At 34.6% G+C, this 21,327-nt stretch overlaps 1 protein-coding gene across 3 annotated transcripts in view; it reads left to right on the top strand.

The window, feature by feature from the left end:
- The window catches only part of RANBP17 (RAN binding protein 17), a 191,996-nt gene that overhangs the window by 155,535 nt on the left and 15,134 nt on the right, over positions 1 to 21,327 (top strand). For all 3 annotated transcript variants that reach the window (XM_087948140.1, XM_087948144.1, XM_087948150.1), the window contains 2 exons: positions 778 to 916; positions 8,870 to 9,036. In XM_087948140.1, the coding sequence (XP_087804266.1) occupies positions 778 to 916; positions 8,870 to 9,036 (306 nt within the window). The remainder of the gene's footprint in view (positions 1 to 777; positions 917 to 8,869; positions 9,037 to 21,327) is intronic.

The following is a 21,327-nucleotide window of genomic DNA, read 5'->3' as shown; positions in this document are numbered from 1 at the left end:
ATTAAAATTTAAAAAATACAAAGTTTTTACTTCATAACGGAAGACAGTGCAGGTCTGAATAGACAGTTGTATGTTTTCAGTAGCAGCCAAAAATATGTATATTCTTGTAGAACATAAGCTGATTTGAATAGTTAAATATTTCAAAATTATTTGCATCACATCAACTTATAAATTTTCAGATAAAATGTTCAGACAGTTGCTAAAAGGAACGCCTGGTATGGACATAGTGATGTGCAGAGCTCCCAGTAGCAAAGAGAACTGTAACTGTTACACCTGGCATAGTTATATGGTAGATTCACTTCAGATTTACTGGGTTGATACAGTAAAGGAAGCATCTTTCTGCCCCCTCTTGAATTCCAATTTAGAAACCCTGCATGGTTTTCCTTTCTCTTTCATATAATAATGCACCTGCAGAGATCCACAGCTATACACCTGTACATATAATTACATACATTTGGATATTCTGGGTTAGTAAATACAAAGGTATGTGTATTTTGTAATTCTAGTAACAGTCTGTGGTTAGATTCCCAGCGGGCATTTCATCCCCTTACTATATTGTGGCTCTTCACTCTTTTATGTAGCTCGCAGAAAAATGGCTGAATAGTGTTAGGATTGTGTTTGGTCTGTTCTGCCTAGAATGTAATATATTTCTTTTCATATAAAAATGCAGTAGATAATATTGAATATGGTAAAACTCTGTTTCATTATAGTAATTTTTTTAATAAGCCATGTAATTTCTTATTGCATCTTATTTCTTTCTTTCTCTTCTATCCCAAGCAATTTAGAAAATTGAGTCAATCTTACTACCCACTTTTGGAGTGTCTAGCTCAGGATCATATGAGTTTCATCACCAGCTTAGAGCCACATGTATTAATGTATATATTTACATCGATATCTGAAGGACTAACTGCGCTTGGTAAGTACACAAAAGAAATAAACTAAGGAAGAATGTAAAATTATTCTAAAGCAGACAAAAGTAATGTGGCCACAAATATTAGATGTTTGATTTAATTACTATAACAATGCAACACATAATTGTTTATTCATGAGTCTTTTAAGTCTAGATGATCCTGTGTTCAGAAGGATATTTTTACAAACTAGTAGAGTTTGATCTAGAGTAGATATAGGCATGATCTTCAGCTAAAGAAAAGAATCTAAAAATTTATTGTCCAATAATATTCTTTATTATTTCCAGTGTATTCAAATGAAAGCATGCTCTTTTCAATGGAAGCTAAAGAAAGGGTATATTACTTTGAAATTATTTTATGATTCATGTAGAATTTTACCCTTTCCTAATGTTGAAGGACATCAGTCAATATAATTTTTCAGTCCATGCAAGTGATGGCGCTTGGCTTCAAAAATCAGTTTCATTATTTTTCTGAGTGACATTTTCTTACACTTTTCTACTTCTTTTGTCAGAAAGACTTCTCCAATGTTTTATCTCCTAAATCCTTAGATTAAGCCTGTCATCATTGCTACAATTTTTCAATGTGAAAACAATCCACAAGATAGCAGTTTCAGATTCTTCATTAAGTTAATATGTGTGCTGGGATTGAATTATGGGCTTTCTGATCCAAGTGCAGTTCCCTATAAAATAGATCCATATTTTATGTAAACATAAAATAACAGTTCCTATTGTTGTATTGGATATTTGAAAGAAAGTTAAGTGAGGATACCAAGTATCACTCTTTCTTTTAATTAACAAACCTGTAAATACTATTTTTAAATCCTCAAATCATAAAAAATCATAAAATTGAAGTACGCAAATAGTAGCTGATACTTTATGAGTATTAAACACATAATGGCCTTGTGGATGTGCAAATGTTAAATGGTAATGTAAGAAACAGACAGGAAGAGATGAAAACAGATGTTAGTCAGCATTTGTCATTTTTTTTTTTTTTAAAACAAGTTTTATTAATTTTTAAAACACACAAATTATCATTATTCATTACATGTTTAAACCTTTTTCCCTTGTAAATTTAACAAGTCAGATAAATTATGATTCTGTTTTAAACCATTTCCATATAATATACCAAAACCTCTTATTCAATTTCTCTTTACTTCTCTTTACTCTTATTCAATATCATTATTATTATTTCATCTGTTTCTTTCTGACTTAGTTACCATTATTCTCATTCTATATTTCTACAAGTTTTTACCAATTCTCCCCCCAAAAAAGACATATACACACAACACACAAAACATAAAAAAAATATCTTTTGGAAAGTAACTTGGACCCAGGTGTCTCTCTCTTCATGGACTTCAATTATATTCATGCTCATCTTACATATCATTACTTATTTTATTTACCATTCTAAGCCTTCTATATTAACTTCTCCACATATTTCACACTTCTTAATTCTACCTTAATTAATCATCTTAGTTTAAATCATTATATTTGTATCTTTTGTCCATTTTTATCATCCCTTTGTCTCATCCCTTATGAAAAAAAAGAAAATCAGTTTCTCCTGAAATCATTAATCAGAGTATGATGCCTTTCTATCTCCCCCCTAAGTTAATCAAATTAATCTTTAAAATAATATCTAATACCCAATCAGATTTTGCTTGGTACATTCTATCTAACTAATACATCCAACACAATTAAGTGCATAATTAGAGAATAAATCCAAATATTAAAAAGAAATACTATAATAAAAATTTTATAATAACATCAATACCATAATTTTATTAAACTCTTTAATTAAAACAATATTCTAAACCTCTCCTATTATTAAGTTTTAAAACCAATCATTTTTAAACATTTTAACATTTTAATCTCTTATCAACTCTTAAACCATTGCAATACTACCATCTCATCTTATGTACCTTGCAAAATCTTTTTTTTAAAAAAAAAAAAATTATACTTTATCCATTATCCATAAAAAATTCCTTTTTTCCATTTAATTTCAAAACGTTGTAGCTTTTCTCCACCTTTTCCCTTTCTTTCTTTTCCCAACAAACCTTTCTACCCCCCTTCTTCTAGCCTCTGCCTTACCGGCTTCCCTTCTCTGTCGTATTTCTTTTCCCCTTTGTTTACAATCATCATATTGGTTTTGCACTTTATTTTTCCCTTTCTTAAATGTTTTTTTAGATCTTAAGTCCTTAAATCCTTTAGTTTTCTTCTTTTCTCTTCTTTTCTTTTCTTTCTCTCTTCCTTTTTTCTGGATCAAATTCTGAGATTCATTAAAGATGGCTCCTTCCTTTCTTTCTTGTTCCTCTGCTGTCTTCATCTGTTGTAATTTTTGTTGATAATTAGTAAGCGCCATTTCTAAGAAAAGGAAAGCTTCTTCCACACCATTTCTTAGTTCCTCAACAGAAAGAGCCATTATAAATCTTTTCTTTTCTTTTCTCCTTCTTTCTTCTTACAACAACCAGAATATTCAAAAGAAAATAAAAAAGATAAAACAGTCCCAAAGTTATCAATCAGTCCAAACCAAGGCAGAGTTCTCACTTTCTCCTTCTGGGGTGATATCAATCAAAGAGAAAGAAAGTCCAAATCTGTTTAAAGTCTTGTTACAATATATTCTAGTCTTCAAATCCTTAAGGCATCTGCTCCAACAAATCTTAGCATACAAATATTTTCTTTTTAATCCTCTCTCTTCCCACTCATCGCTTAAAACCAATTTCCACCTAAAAAATAGGTTTCTTAATATCCAGTTATTTATTCCGTAGGAAAAGAGGGAAAGCTATCCTTTCAGCACCTTCAAGCAGCCGCTTTTTCCTCTTCTGGCAGGTATTATTCAGAAAGTCATACTTTTCAGGAATTTTATTAAATATGTCTTAGAGTCCTAGGAGCCAAGAAAAACTTTCTCCTCTCAATCACTTTCTCCACTTCCTCCTGCGCATTCTTACCCGGCTGCCAGCTTCTTTGTGGCGGCCATTACGGTTCCGCCGCTGCACGTCCTGGGAAAAGGGGTTCTGCCGGCCAGGGAGGGGTCTGCAGCACCCCCAAACCCTTCTCCGGATCCCCCTACCTTCAGCTGCCCCTGCGGTCAGCCTAGCTCCGTACCGTCTAGCATTTGTCATTTTTTAAAGTAATTTTTCTGGTATTTCATTTTCTTAACAAGGTTTTGTTGTTTTATCCTCCTGCCTCACCAAAATGTGTGACATAGACTATAACAACATGAATTAAACAGAAGAAAAAAGATATGAAAACCTACATCTTAAAACTTCTTTTAAAATAAATTGTGAATGGAAATACAACGGGTATCATAATTCCAGACAATGAATGCATTGATGGATTGATTGCTTTATCACATTTTTATAACCATCCATCTAATGTAGTGACTCTGGGTGATGTACATGCAAAGTCAGTGAGGGAAATCAGACTCACTTAATGACCACATGATTTACTTAACAACTGCAGTGATTTGCTTAACAACTGTGACTAAAAAGGTCATAAAATGGTGCAAAACTTACCTAATAACTGCCTTGCATAGCAGTGAAAATTTTGGGCTCTATTGGGGTTGTAAATCACCATGTAAAGCTTTTGTAGATTATATACTGCCATTCATAATAAAAAGGAAAGCTTAATATTTTCGGCACCAAGCTATTATTATTAAATGTTAAACAGATTGGCTTGTTTATTTTCAAAGTTGAGAATTTTGAGAAGAGGTCATTTGGATTTGGTAAAAAAAAAAACAGGTCAGAGAGCCTTTCACTTAAATAATTTCCCCTCATCATAAACTAAACAAAGCTCTTAAACTGTGTCATGCACAATAGTGTTGCCACTTGCCAAATAATTCTTCCAGCTACATACATTCATAAAATGCCCAAGTAAATCTTTTAGATAGCAACGCCTTGGTTCTCATGAAAAGAGAAATTTGTTGAAATATAAATTCCAGGTTGATATTAAGCATTGTTCCACCTCTTCCTTGCTTGTTTCTTCAACAGCAACAATTATCATTTTTCTCCTTCTTCTGTGTTTTCCTCCCTTTAATCTGTTTGTTTACCTAACTTGAGTAAAATGCAATAAGCATTCTATTCAGCTTCAGCAAATGACTCTGTGTCCATTAAAATCAGTATAGGGGTCTTGCATAACATCTTCCCATGTTACACTCATACAGTGAGAAGAAAAATGAATGTCGCAGGAACCTTTGATATAAAGTTATGGGAAAATATAAGTAGCTCTTAATACTTAAACTGCATCCTCATGAACAGCTAAACCTCTGCACTGTGCTGCTAAGATCACTTAAAGAAGAAAATAAATACCTACTTGTATGGTATCAGCATGTTTAGAGCGTTTTTAAATGGACGTTAGTGATTTACTTTGTGTTATTCAATTTTCAAACAAATAGTCAAAGTACTGATTTAAAAGTACTGCAAAACATGCTTATGAAATATGCATTTCTAGATACCTTTCGAAGTGTTCATTGCTTTCCTATGCGACCAGGGGGGAAAATACTTGTAAGGAAAACATAATGGATCAGATGCTTTTTAATATAATGGATCAGATGCTTTTTAATATAATGGATCAGATGCTTTTTAATATGTACATAAACAGAGAGTCACTGAGAATGAGTGGGTGGCCATACACATATTCTTAAATAAGTAAGTAAGTAAGTAATTCTAGATCTGTGTACAGGATTTGAACATGATTTAGAGAGGAGTCTGACATAAACAAGAGAGGTGAAAACCTGATCGTTTTCACACAAACTAATAAATTTATCTAATCTGGACTATATGTTCTCCTACCTCCACTAGGGGATCAGAACGCCATCAATTCATCCTCTATGTATCTGTATGAAGGTTTCAGTATAATACCTTCAATTATGTACTGCAATATATCTGTGCAATATGTTGGAAAAGAATCAGTGATATCTCTGATTAAATACATTTAATCTTGAACAACTATGGCAACTACTATCCCCTTCTTGGAATCAGATTAGATTGGATAGGGCTATTTGATATCCCCCTCCCCCGCCTGTTTGAATAATGATTCAACTTTAGTGCAAAGCAAAGTCAAGCTCTGCTATGTAAATGAATTCTAATAAATAAAAAAGTGGACAATTAAAATTGATCACATTATTGAATACTTAAAACATTTAACTCTTGGGCAAAATGCACAATTGAGCAGTTATAAATATTAAATCATGCTCTTTAGAGAGAGAATTGCTGTGGGAAATCTTTACTTGGACTTCCTTTCTTTCAACATCCAGAGTAACTATCACTTGAGTGTTTCCTCACAAAAGCGATACATGTATTGTAGATAAGGACACAAGTGATTACTGAGACCAACTACGCATTCTTTTTCTCACATTTTGCTAATACATTACCTTATCTTTGATATGCTATGGAACAAACATTCCAAGGCCTAGTGCTTGATTCCCACAACAAGGATAGAATTAATATGCAACTTTTTGACACCAGATTTATTTTATTTTATTTATTTATTTATTTGATTTGTCGGTCACTTACAAGATAATAGGTATAAGTATAAACGTGAGTGAGAATACAGGAAATGGGTACAAATGAATGGGAACAATAGGACAGGAGGCAGGATGGTGCACTTATGCACGACCCTTACAGACCTCTTAGGAATGGGGTGAGGTCAATAGTGGATAGTTTGAGGTCAAAGGAGTGGGTGTTTGAGGATGTAACAACAGAGTCAGGTAGTACATTCCAGGCAATGACCACTCTGTTGTTGAAGTCGTACTTTCTGCAATCAAGCTGGAGCGGTTAACATTGAGTTTGTATGCGTTGTGTGTATGTATTGTTGCGGTTGAAGCTGAAATAGTCATTGACTGGTAGGACATTGTAGCAGATAATTTTGTGTACTACGCTTAAGTTTAGCATTTTGCTTTTTGCAGTATTCTGAATTTATGCTAGTATCTCTACATTTAAAACATAGCCATCTAAATATTAAGAAAGAGAAATCTTATGAATTTGTCCTTGTTAGTTTTGTGTAATAATTGAATTGGACAATCACATATGCCGTTCCAAACAGTATGGTGCAGAAAAGACATATTGTTGTGGCCTATTTTGATCAGAGTGGATGTATTTTACAGATGAAGAAACCAGAGACAAATATTTGCTTCAGTTTGCATCCAGTAGAAATGGGGATTGTCAGAAATTCAGAGGAATGTTTCATACGTGGCAAAATGAAGAGAGTCTTGAGACTAATTGTGGTTAAATTGTCTGCAAAATCTTTCTTAACATCCCAGGAGAATTTAGCTTAGGAAAAAAATATTGCAGTGATGTTGAAAGAGAAGTAAACTTCAAAACAACATTTAGAAACCAGAACTGGCACAGATCAACATTCTGTGCCTAGAGGGAAGTTTTCAAATACTCACTGCAATATTGGCAAGCTTCCACTTATCGCAGTTTAGGGGGATACACTTAATTGAGTCTATCATATACCTTGCAATTCTCCTTCAAATAAGCAGTATTTTAACAGTAATGCTTGTGCACTTGTATATATCGTTCATAAAAAATCCAAAATCAGTAATACAATATCTGAAAATAATCTATATTTGCATTCATGGGGGCTATGGTTTTGTCCTCATTTGAATGAACCCCTAAATACTGAAAATTACACTTTTTATTCCTATTGCACCATCAGTATTCTTTACAAGTTTTTTTTTTCCTTTCACAGATAGGCGCTTAACTATACTAATTAGTATTAAAGAACGACTGCTCCTAAAACTAATAATAGAAACAATACTTTAGAAATCTGTAATGTATGGTATTTAAAGAAGTTTGTATATTCCATGAATGATAAAATTGCTGAGTCCGTAAGCAGTGAATAACTAGAAGATTGCAAAGTTGTTGCAGGCAATCACTTGCTAATAAGTGAAAAGAAATGTGCACAGTTTGAATAGCAAGTATTGAAACAATATTATGCAACAAGTTTGTGGTTCACAAATGTTTTGTATCGAAACTGCTAGCTGAGATGAGTATAAATATAAACAATATTCCCTTTAAAAATTTTCAAACATATTGAGTAATATGTGGATTCTGAGATTGATGTCTATAACACATCCACAGTTATTTTGCTGCTATGGTATTGCATAGAATAGTTGCCTGTTACCTTGCAAACAGTAAATTATAAAAGAGGAGTTTATTGTTATAATATTTTGCTTTAAGTATAGTAAGTAAAGGTGGTCCTTTGCTGTCTTATTTCTCACAAGTTTTTTAAAAAATATGTTTTATTTGTATTTTCATAACAATTGAATGATAAAAATTAAACTATACAACTTACATATTTCATGGGGGATGGTTGGTTTTCAGTTATTTTGCTTTTGGTTTCTTGGGGAAGGAGGACTGGTTACTCATTTACATCATCCAGATATTTAGTTTTCCATATAAATGCAATTTATATTGTGATATATTTCCAGATTGTATTAATGTTTTGACTTTTAATATTTATGATGGTAAAGAAATTTTGGTCACTTCTCCAGTGTTGGTATTGAAAAGTATCTGTGAATGCCACAGGTATTTAATCTTATGTATGTATTTTTATTCTGACCATGTCAGTGGTTTTTCAGATTAAAACTGCAAAAACAATACATTTTTTTCCTTATTCCCCCAAGTACAAACTCTTTGGAATTCATAATTTCATAGCAATAGGGAAACAGCTGGATTCCTTGAATTTGTAACGGCCAGCAGGAGTGCGTAAAACCAGGCAGAACACCAGCCAGTAGGGTGTAAAAGCTCTCTCTGTGCTGCAGTAGAGTGAAAGATAAGGGATTGTCATAGCGAAATCTACTTGGAATATGTTACAACAGAGTAAGAGCAATAGTCCCATCTACCCTTATTATAGTTCTGTAATCCCATTTCAATGTATGTTGTTAATAATGAAATTATTTCAGAAATTGCAATGTTGTATTTCTGTTTCTTTCTTTTTTTTCTTCTTTTTTTTAATGTTCAGATACGATTGTCTCCTCCAGCTGTTGTGCAAGTTTGGACTACATTGTTACCTATCTCTTCAAGCACATAGCAAAAGAAGGAAAGAAACCCCTGAGAATCAGGGAGATTTCCCAAGATGGGCAAAGATTACTGCATTTCATGCAGCAAAACTCTGAGGTGCTGCAGCAGGTAAAGTTTCTGCATTGTCCCCCAAAACATATCAGTTGTGTGAGTTCAGTGACCCAGGAATATGTCAGTGAACTGATGTGATTATAGAATTTTAGAAGCATTTACATACAATGGAATATAACTATCTTTTGGTGGAATAGTCAGTGAAAATGTCAACAGTGAGTATTGTAAGTGGTAAAAAAAAAAGCATTATAAGGGGCTGAAAATGTTAAAAGAAGACTTTTTTGAGATCTTTCTAATCAGATTAGAAAGCTGTATTTTGAATACTGCATAGATTTTCAAAAGCTTTTTGTATCTTCCCTATAAGGACAGTTGTTTAGGCATTATGGCATGCATTACTTTGAATTCAGTTTGAAAAACTGCTTTGGAGCACACCAGTGCATGCATAAAGTACTTGTCAGTGACTCTTTAAAGCAGATATTTTTGTTTCCAGGATTGTGAGGGTAAAGCAAAATCTTCCCCTGGAAACAGATGCAGCTGCTTCGATGAGTTGCCAAGTGCTTTATTGTTGCTCTTTCATGCACTGAAGCTGTATTTTGGAGTCAGATCTGAAGCATTGCACAGCTTATTGGACATATAGTTGTCAATTTTTTAAAGTCAATTTGTAGCAACAAAAACTGGGATAGTTAGATGTCTTCCAACAAAGACTGGATTGATATTTAGTGGGGATTCTTTAATTTAGATTTCTGCAATGAGCAAGGGGTTGGACTGAGTAGCCTATTTTTTGCTAAAATAATCAAAATATCATGAGAAAATAAAGCATCAATTGGAATTGCACTTCTCTAATATTAATAGGAGATAGAATGTACCTTGATAAAAGATTTAATGTGCTTCCAAATAACAGACAGGTAAGTATTTTAGGTAGATCCCTGTTAGCAAGGATCTCCCTGAAATAACTGCTTAAATTTATGGATGTAATCAAATCACAGTAACATTATTTGTAGAGTTCTCATGATCTTCAGTAACCTGAAAATGGTGCTGATTATGAGGTACCAGCCATATGGTTGCCATTTAAGTGTACAGGATTTATCCTTCTTATTTATTGCTGCGATTACTTTGGGTGATCTTTGCCTCCAAATAAAACCAAATTGAGAAGTAATACATAGCATAATACCAAAGTATATATAGGACCGTTATTACTATCCTTGATGATTCATTGCCATCACTGTTTTATATTGCAACTTCCTGGAGTAATCACTCTACTCAAGTAGAATAAAAGTTGATGAGAACCTAGAAATGTATTTCACATTTGGCTGTTGCCAAGCGTTACAGCCTCACTCTAAAGTTCAGCTGTGTAATCAGGAAGATCAGGTATGTTGGCCTCAAACCCAGATTTTCCTACATTTGCTGTTCTTATGACCTTAATGTTCTATTTTGTGTCAATGATACTTTGCAATCCTAAAATTTATAGCATATGAATAAGGTATGATATGTCTTTATTAGCTTCGCAATCTGTGGAATACATTATATTTAGTTTGAATATAGGCTTTCAGGTACTCTTTTAAATATTTATGACCAGTCTCCAGTAGTCAGCATAAATATGATTTGCATTAGCACAAGTCCCACTGCATTGAGTGCTTCTGATGTCAACCATTCAGTGTACTAATACCTGACATCATCTCCCGAGGTCATTGCCAATTTTGACCTCTCTCCTTCTGTACAGTTTCTCTACTCTCAGAAGCTCTTTTGAATTGATTTGAAATTTTGACTCTTCCCTTTATGAGGCAGTAAAATTGATAATTATTCAGATGGGAACTGAGTGCTGAGTGAAAAATCAATTCTACCCGCTCTCTGCTGCGTATAAAATTACTTCTGACTCTGCTGGTCTGAACAAATGGGCAAGGTAAAAGCAGCAGGCAGGAGTAGTAGAAAGACTTAGCTGGATAAAGCTAATAGCCTAAAGGGATAGCTCTTTGAGATGAGGGAGTGAGCCAGTTGGGGGTGGTTATCAACAATGATGGGACTCATTGATTATATGTTTACATCAGATTTCCATTGGGTTATAAATCAGCCCCTGAATAGAAATAGAACCCTAGGCTTTGCCTCTTACCAAAGGGACAGTGAATTAGATTATTCTCATTTTCACACTCAGATGAAAAGTGATCCATTGATTATTCATCGGCAGGCCATTAAACCATAGCTTTAGAGCTGATTTGACTATCATGCAGCCAAATGAACAAGACCGTTGCTTCACAACGAGAGGTTTCAGTTTTCTAGACAGCTGTGTCTTGTAAGTAATGCCTAACCCTATTAAAACAAAAGGGTTATTACAAATTGCTTAACAGTGCTAGAAAACTAGGCCCTAATGACTAATTGTACTGTGAGCTTAAAGAGACTTGTCAGTTCTTTAAAGTGATGCAATGAAGCTAAATATTCTCCCAATTTGTCTGCTTGGATGGCAACACGGTTACCTCATGTCTCTTTTTAAAGCAGGAAAGATGTGTCCCTAAATATTTACACATCATACGTGTTGAATTAATTGGGGAAAAGTGTACATGTAGTCCTCAACTTATGGTCACAATTGAACCCAAAATTTATGTTGCTAAGTGAGACATTTGTTAAGTGAGTTTTGGCCCATTTTATGACTCTTCTTGCCACATTTGTTAAGTGAATCACTGCAGCTGTTAAATTAGTAACGTTAAGTAAATCTGGTTTCCTCATTGACTTTGCTTGTCAGAAGTTTGCAAAAGGTGATCCCATGACCATGGGACACTGCAACTGTCATAAATGTGAGTCAGTTGTCAGGCATCCAAATGTAAGTCAAAATGGTCATAAATCACTTTTCTCAGTGTCGTTGTAACTTCGAACAATCACTGTGAACTGTGTAAGTGGAGGACTGCCTGTAATTAAGCATATGAAAATGCATTTTAATACATTGCTACATGACAATATTGCTGGATTATCTGTTTAAAAGTATTGCAGAAATTCAAGTTGCAAATCAAAAATCTCAACTCAGAGTGAGAATCAGTTAACTTGGATTAAACAGCTCTGCCCCTTCTTTCCATACACCACTGTTACATCAGGTATTCCACCACCTTTTCTACTGACTTTTTTTTAACCTTTAGTACCTTGTACCTCATCCAGCTATTCTTGATTGATTAATAGCAACATAGACATATGGGTAGTATTTCAGTGGGACTAGGGGGAAAGTAATCTTAAACTATAGGGCTTAAAAGCCATTTCAAATAACTTGGCATAGTCTTGCACTCTCCTGTTTTGCTATCCTTCGGGCTGCTGGATTATTGTTGTGCGAGTAACACGAGATCAATAGCTATGTGTAGTTTGAAATTGTTTACAGTTGGCTCTTTAAAGAGATTGTCGTAGTATAAGGTAAGTTACAGATGGGTCCATCTTAAGCTTTTGCAGCAGCAGAAGATCTATGACAGCCCAGTTAAACAACCAATTAGCATTATTCTTATGAGGATAAAAAAAGCCTAATAGAATTCAGACAGATCACCAATGTTGATGAGGTTCCTCCACAGTTTCATGCCAACTGAAGGCTAATTTCTGTCCAAAAGAAGTTAAATCAAAGGAGGAAAGGAAACTTGGCAATGGGTAGTGATACAGAATCTCTCTTTGCAACTTCATAGTGACTCAGAGATATAGCATCCTTGGGCAGCAAGCTTAGCCAGAAAAACAAATCACCTGGGAGAAGCTAGTGGCTTCATAACCCACTTTGCATCTACCCACACCACCAGCTTCCACATAGTCCTGGCCGCTTCCTCTTATTCATCTATTTGTTAGATTTCTTTTCTACCATTCAAGGCAGCGTCCTGTGCATAGTTCTCCCTCCATCATTCCACACACACACCCCATAATAAGTAGGCTGGACCGAGAGAATATGCCTGGCTCAAAATCACCCAATGAGCTTCCCAATCTGAGGATTGGCTTGAACCTATGAATTCCCAGTCCACCACTTTCATCACTGGGTCACACTGCACTCCTTCCCCCACCCCGAAGGAGTTATGCCTCCAGATATTTCAGAAGTAGATTAGGGAAAATGTCTTAACACCAAGAATGAGCAACCTTTGCAAATAATTTATGAGAGGGTTCAATGCCTTAATATGATCACATAGCAAAAAAATGGAGTGTTGCAGTGTATCACTGTTTGGGTCACTTGGTTTATCCAAAAAACTAATCCTCTGCTACAGTCTTGAATCTAGAAATAATAGTATTGAACATGTAGTTAGAAGCATTTTAAAACAAAGTATTATTAAGAATTTTATGCAAAAGGTTTCAATTTCAACATGGAACAGCAACTCAAGCATGGAACACATAGTAGGATTGAAAAATGCATTTTAAGATTTTACCTGCTTCAGTCTGCCAGTTTTTATTTATTGATGAAATGAAATCTAAACAGAAATCTAAACAGAAAGCTGTTACTTGCAGAAATGAAACTATACATTCTCTGTAAATAAATGAAAGGACTTACACACCTATTTGCATAACTTCTAATTTAGTTATATGATCGTCTTTTGTTTCATATTCCTGCCAGTCTCACTTTTAAGTGCTAATGCTGTTTTTTGCAGTGCAATGAAACATGGTCTGTTTAAACATTTGTCAGCTTGCTTGTTCTTTTGTTAAAAATGCTTCAGTTTCTATAAAGATTAAACAAAAGTCAGTGCTGTCCGACTGTTCTTTTGTTAAAAAAGCCTTGAATTTTAATTAACATGTTTGAGTAGCCTGTATAAACTGTAACTCTTACAAATTTCTATAATGTAAATAGAAACCTTGTTAATGTTTGTTATGCGATTTAGTTAAAAATAAAGTGAAATAGGCATTTTCACATCATACATCTCATAGTTCAATTCAGTCTTACTCAGCTACCCCTCTTTATGGTAGCTCATATTTTTACACTTTCTAATACTTGGATATGCTGCATGGTTTCTTCTTTGCATTTAAAGTTCTGGCTGTATTTAAAGTTCTGTGTTGGTAAACTGAGAGAAGTAGCAGCATATCAAGAAACAGTTTATAGTTTATCAAGCAATTAAAAATTAGTCTGCCTTACCAGGCAAAACATTAATATAGGGATTGTAGTGATTCACTGTGATCTTTTTCAAAATTAGTAAAATTTGGAGTGTCAGTTTGGATTTAGAGAAATGTTCAATGCTCCTTATCTTTTGTGGCTGTCTTTATTATTTTTCCCCCCTCAGGGGAGAAGGGAAATGCCAGCATGATAGAGTGACTTTTTTTTTTTAAAGTAGTGAAACCTTTTCAGCTGACATTTGTAGTTGCTTCTGCACTAAACTGCCATTCAGTTAGATACCTTCACTAGCATTTGACAGAAATGGGAATGGACAGAGTGGTAATAATAGATAATTAATATGTACAGAAAGCTTTACTTTAAAAACCAAATCAGACTAAAATATGTGCATTTATACTATCCTAGGTTGAGCAGAAATTAGGAGTATATGAACTTACATAAAGGAGGGAGTAATGTCTGTCTAGGCTCTCTTCTAAATTGAAGCTGTTGTCCCTGTTTTTTGATATTACTTTACACAACACTGGAGTTAGATTAGAATATTATCCCATGAATTCCCATGAAGCTCAGTCCAGAAAGATGTTCCTTGGACTAAGAAAAAAATTCTTATACTTGATTCTTATACTTGAGATAATGGAGGGAAATCTATGGATAAACTTTCACATAATTAAATTAAGTAAAGAAACATGATCTAACAGAGTACTGTAAGCCTTAAAACCCAAAAAGACAGTTGCATCTTTGGATGTCTAATAATCTTTGGATGGCAGCTTTTACTTATTTAGGTTTTAAACATGCTTAAGATAATATCACGTTAGGTTTTAGGATATTGTATCTCTGTTTACAATTTTATTGGATTTAATTATGTAAACCAGTGTTACCATTTTTTTTAAAAAAATTGAAGAACAAAAATATAACAGCTGTGGGCCAAATTAGCTGAGAATTGAGTGATTACAGAACCAGAAAAAGCACCATATTGAATGAACTAAAATTCAATCCCAATGCCATTTATTTTATTGTTTGACATTAATTTGGGTTTTTCTGCTATTCATTGATAGTTTAATATCATCAATAATTTTAAAGAAATTGACAATACATGTAAATTGTTATATATTGATTGTTCTACTTAAAACAATTTACATTTCTTATTTATCTTAACAGAGCAACCCTGTATAGAAAACAATAGTTCCAAACGTTTTGATGCAGATATAAGGCAAATGTCTTTCAACTTATGCAAAAACTTGGGTAAAATTACAACATACCTAAATGATGAGCACAAAAGTTGACAGAACAATCTGTCATTTTATTCCGAAGTCTTTTTGTGGATTGTTCTAGCTACTTAAATCATTTGCATCTCTTAAAACATGGGGTTAAATCATTCTGGTAGGACTATTACTGTCTAAATGCAGCATGTGAAACAGTTAACAATACAGTTTTGTGGGCAGCAGGAGTGACATTCACAACTGTGGCAAAGTCTGTGAGATGGAGACAAAAAAGTGTATAATTCGGCTTTCAAAAGAAAAAGTTGCTAGAGGTGTCAATGGGATGAGGTGTACCCTCAGGCTAGGCAGCTGGTGTCTATATGCTTTTTGTTTATCAGTTTCTGGTTTTTGTACCCTTTAGGCCCACAGTTGAAATAATTGCTCCTACAGGGTCAACTGCTGGTCGAAGCAAAGTAAGAAAAGACCTTTGCGTTCAACCACGTCAGCCGTCATTTTAGCGCAGCTGGCACCTGCTACTGGTGCACAGCAGGAGGGTTAAAGGTCAAAGAGGCAGTTGTTCTAAACTCAGTGATGGCTTAAAGGGACTTGTAGATTAATCTGCTTTATTAACTTCCGTATATTAGATAACTATTGCTGTGAATGAAAGCATGTCTTTCTGAATAAGTACCATCACCTCTTTCCCTTTTAAATTGGCTTTTGAGTAATGAATATTAAATAGAATGTGTTTCAAGGGTAATTAAATGAAAACATTAGGATGCTAGAGTTTGCATCTTATTTGTAACTTTGTTGCATATTTATAACGCACTGCTTGATTTTGATAGTACATTTGGAGGAATACTAAGTGCAAAGAATTTAAGAAACACAGTTCCTTCCTTTTAACTTAGTAATGGGAGTTTTCTCTATAGGTTTTCTTGATGAAATTATAATTATAATAGGACTGGTATAGCAAATTTTGTTTCTTTACCTGAGTCTTCTTTTATAAATTTATTTCTCTCCTCTGAAGATAATGAAAAGTTTGGAAACAGTCAAAGCTATTTCCATTTTGACTCCAGAGTATTCCAGTGGATATGGCCAAATGGCAGATTAAACATTTAATTGAATTCTACTTCAGCTGTTGATTATGCTCCCTTGTTTTTAGACAAGTTATCTGCCTTCCTCTAAAAACAAAGATTGTTATTTATTTCATAAAATGTATAGAAGAGATTTTGTATTTAGTGTCTGAAAAACAAATTGCATTGGAAGATTGTATCTTTCATTCCTAGAGATTTTTAATTGGCTGACCATTGTTGAATATTTTTTCTGCTTTAAATGGAGCTGTTCTGTATAGGTGACATCACTGTGAAGGTAATACATAATCAGTTTCTGGAAAAAAAAACTATATTAAATCTATGGAAGCAAGTCTTATATTACATTTCATCCTATGACCTGTCCCTTTTTCACTCTCAGATTGAATAAGAGTTTAAAGTGAAATCTGCTGAATCTGTCTTTATACCTTAAATAAGGATGAGTGATCTAGGGCTCCAAGACTACAAGTTTCCCATGAATATTTTTGAGTAGTTTTTGAACTTTGACAAAAATGGTCCCTCACAGGCTCTTGTGTAGGAAACAAGGAGGGAGGGAGGAACCAAAAAACCCCAGCAAATTAAAATTAAAACAAGCAGCCATACCTATTTTTGCTCCTCTGTTTATCCCACCAACTTGTTTCTCAACCTTGGGAACTTTAGATGTTTGGACTTCAAACCTGGGATTTCCCAGCCAGCATGTTGAAGTGAGAGTCCACACATTTCTCAAGGTACCCAAAGTTGAGCATTATCCCAGCTTATGTTTATTGAATAAGCCTCTGTAGGACTCCACAGCTTGTCTGAAGTGCTTGTATCTTCTTTTGCCTTATGTAAACTATGCATGCTGGTATAGAGGAGGACCCGGCTGCTGAGTTATGTTCAGTATCTGTGGGGTTGTATTGTCATTGAAGCAGCAAAAATAGAAGGCTTTGTTTAGTTCACTTCATATGAATTGACAGAAAGGCAATCAACTTTCTTTTGCCATGAAGAACAATATTCTGCTCTGCAGCAAACATTTTCATCAACATCAGCTAAACAGAGGAATTCAAGAAGATGAGCACATTAATAGTAGTTACAGAGAAGAGAAATATCCAGGAAGATTTAAATCCTTCTGTTAGATAGTGGTTATGCGAAATCTTGTGGAATTTTATGAAATGAAAAAGATTATGATTACTTTTTATTGTGCAATAAGTGGGCGTGATTACCACCTTAATGACATCTGTCTTTCATCTTTTTGATTAAGTACCTCAGCAGTCATTTTATGAGAATGTGCTTTTAAATTGCAAGTTGGTCACAGTTAAAGTTTTAGAACAAAGTGTTTAAAAACAGTTTTAAAGCAAAGAGACTGCAAGTGACTGTATTGAGAGATGCAAATTTCCAGCATGTCTCCTAAATACTACCTTGCTTAAGGATAATCCTTTGGAAGCCTCTTTGCTCAATAAGAAATTTAAAACTTAGGCAGATCTGCTAAATCTTGTTCATCGTTATAGTTTTTAGTAATATTTAGTTGTATGTAAGGAAATGAGCTAGTTTAAAAATTGATACCAAATAGGAGTCGCTACAAAGTAAGAACTTATGAGATGGACAGGGGAAGTAACCCCCACATTCTTTCTCTTCCTACTCTTGTTTTGAAAAATGTGTTCCACAATATTGTACCTTAATTAAGGCACTGCATTTAATATCAGCCCAGCCAGATGATGAGTGTACCTGGAAGGTGCCATCTTGAAAAACTTTCGGTTTCAGCAACCTGATAAACATAATCTTTCTCGGAACAATTTCTAATAGAAAATCATGGAGAAATTCATTTGCTATTATCATGCACTGAAAAGGGATGGCATAGATTCAGTTATGAGTCAAATGGATAAGGGAGGTTCCAGTAGAAGTTTAGGGACAGATACAAAGTGATTGGTTGTCTAAAATCATGCTTTTCTATGACCCTGCTGCCAAATCCATTGTTAGAAAAGACATGATAGACTGGTCTTCAAAAGAAGAGGCTGCCTGCATTTTTTTTCTTCTCTCAAGAGACACTTATAACTGATGATGCTTTTTTCCCCCTTCTCATTAATCACATGATAGTGATTGTCCAAAGACACAATGCTCTCCAATCCCTGAAAATTCAGTGCAGACACATTGGGAATAAGTTCAACAAGGGTTTATGCTTGCATTGCCCAAAAGAGAACAATATTTGATCAAGTCCTCAAGTTCATCATAATCTCCAATATGTAGCATGATATGCACTGTCAGGAAATGACTTCTGTAAATTTTCAGGCAGAAGAATGCCATACAGCAGCCCAATCAGCTGTTCACTGAATCCTTTTTGCCATCAGTTATTCCAGCCTTGCAGAAGAAAAATCTGCACATTAAAGATCACAGATGGATACAAAGTTTGGAAACATCTGTCGGTTGCTTTGCTTACTCAAACACCAAGAGCTTTGGTGGAATTTTGCATAGATAAGAGTAAAAAGGCAAAAAAACAACAACCCAAAACTGATCGTTGTGTTGCTTCACAATAAATGGCATCATGAAGCAACACAAACTCAGCAACCCAGAATTAAAATAAATAAAATAAAGCAACCTAGAACTAAGGAGAAATTTCCTAATGATGAGAGCAATCAACCAATGGAACAGCTTACCTTCAAAGGTTGTGGGTGCTCTATCACTGGAGACTTTCAAAAAAGAGATTGGGCAACCATTTATCTGAAATGGTAACCCCAAGCAAGGGGTTGGACTAGAAGGCCTCAAAGGTCCCTTCCAACTCTATTATTCTATGTTCTATTAATGTGGTCCAATCAGGCACATCTCTCTTGATTTTTATAAGAGGAAGTCTCAGCAATATTTTTTGGGCTGAGTTAACACAGCAGCAACAGCACCCAAGTCTTGTCTTACTATAAGCTCTATCTCTCTAGACTTATTTGTATGTGCAGCAGATGGATTATAGCTATCGTTTTTAATAAGTCACACTTCTATTTCCTGCCTCCCCATTTCAGTTGGATTTTACTTTCAGATTAAAGGCAGCCATTTGGTTTAATACCTTGTCAGCTCTTTCAAAGGCTTGCCAGCTGTCAATACTGTAGTTTCTGTAATAAAATGTAAGAGATGATAGACTACTAGCTTTTTAATCAGTAAAGAAATACCATTATATATTATTTGATAATGTAAACTGAGAGACATAACTAAGTCTGAGCGCTATTTTCTAAATGTCTTCCTGAATCAAAGAAGAAAATAATTGGGAAGTGCAATTATAATTGCCTTATATCTGATTTTTTTCCATCCCTTCCAGAGGTGGGCAGGTTTGGGAAGTCTTTTCTGAATAGTTGCACCAATGCCACTCTCGCTATTCTCCCTATACTCATTCCCAGAAACACTTTGCAGTTGTGCTTTTTCTTTTCTGGCTCTGATAATATCTGTAGAAAAAAAGCCATCTCACTTACATTAAAGTTACTTTAACCTCAACTACGTAGCATTGTGGGAAGAGTAGAGTCCTTTAAGGTTAAAGGCCAGGTTAGGCTCTGACCTATTGACTTATGTAATTTGGGGATAGATTAACAGAGTTAGAAGGGACCTTGTAGGTCATCTAGTCTAACCCTACCCCCAAGCGGGAGACCCTACACCATTTCTGACAAATGGCAGTCTAATCTCTTCTTGAAAGTCTCAAGTGATGGCGCTCCCACAACTTCAAGCTATTCCATTGGTTGATTGTTCTCACTGTCAGAAAGTTTCTCCTTGTTTCCAGGTTAAATCTCTCCTTGTTCAGTTTCCATCCATTATTCTTGTCTGGCCTACAGGCGCTTTGAAAATAGCTTGACCCCTTCCTCTCTGTGGCAGCCCCTCAAATACTGGAAGACCACTATCATGTCTCCTCTGGTCCTTCTCTTTACTAGACTAGCCATGCCCAGTTCCTGTAACCGTTCTTCATATGTTTTAGCCTCCAGTCCCCTAATCATCCTGGTTGCTCTTCTCTGCACTTTTTCTAGAGTCTCACCATCTTTTTTATAGTGTAGTGGCCAAAACTGGATCCCAAAAAGATTGCCTGCTCTTGATATACAGTAGTTTATTCGGCCAAGATAATAGTTGTTCTCCTAAGTTTTTATCTCTTTGCCTTTTATCCTTTTAATTAGATATGCTAGACTTTCTGCATTCAAAATACATAGTCTTTCGCTGAGGGATAAGCAGAGATAATTCTCACACAAGCAGAACAAATAGAGGGATAGACCAGAACTTGATATTACGAAAAATTTAAAAAGAAAACTTATGAGAAATGCTCATCCCATCCAAAAGAGTTTCAGTTCCAATCCTTTACATGAGGACAAGAGAAACAGGAACAAGGATTTGAACATTGAATATAGTGAAAATAAAACATGCATTTGATATAGAGCTATTACTGGAATTCTTTCATAATGGCTTTTTAGCTTTTTTTTATAATACAGCAGAAATTCTTGAATTTCTAAGATACCTATTCACCTGCTTTCAGTCTAGCTTGCTAGGGAGAAGTCTTTTTCTGTATAGTTAAGGCTAAAGTAAAAACATTTAAGCAATCTGTTAGTATGGTTTTACTGGGAATTCTGGGGACTGCAGTTCCAATACATCCTGGAAGTAGGAAAGATGGAAAGTTTAAAGACATAAAGGTCAAACTATATATTGCTTGCAAAGGATACACTTCATATTTCTTTCTTATAGAAAACAAATACTCAAAAGTAGAGAAGTGACTGTTCTTTTCTTTAAAAATACAGATTTGGATTCTGATTCTGGAACAAATCATTTGAGGAATGGCAGTTTAGTGAGCAGGAAAAAGGGCTGGATTGTCTATTTTCTCTGATCTAAATTGCCTTTTCCTAGCATACCTATTCCATTTCATAAAGGGATATTAGCTTATATTTTGCCCTAATTTTTTTAAGTTCACAATATTATTTTAATGCAAATGCAATTTTTTTTAAAAGAGCAGGTAGACAACATGTTGTTTTTAATTAATTTTGAGGACTGCTGAAGCTACAAGAATATCTTGCAAATGTTGAAAGCTAAAAAGAGGACT

This window comes from Notechis scutatus, chromosome 1 (genome assembly GCF_049901735.1).
Source record: "Notechis scutatus isolate UNSWTSFEM ecotype Mainland chromosome 1, rNotScu1.2, whole genome shotgun sequence".
Taxonomy (NCBI): domain Eukaryota; kingdom Metazoa; phylum Chordata; class Lepidosauria; order Squamata; family Elapidae; genus Notechis; species Notechis scutatus.
Note: the sequence above shows the minus strand (reverse complement) of the source record. Positions and strands in the feature narration are given on the sequence as shown.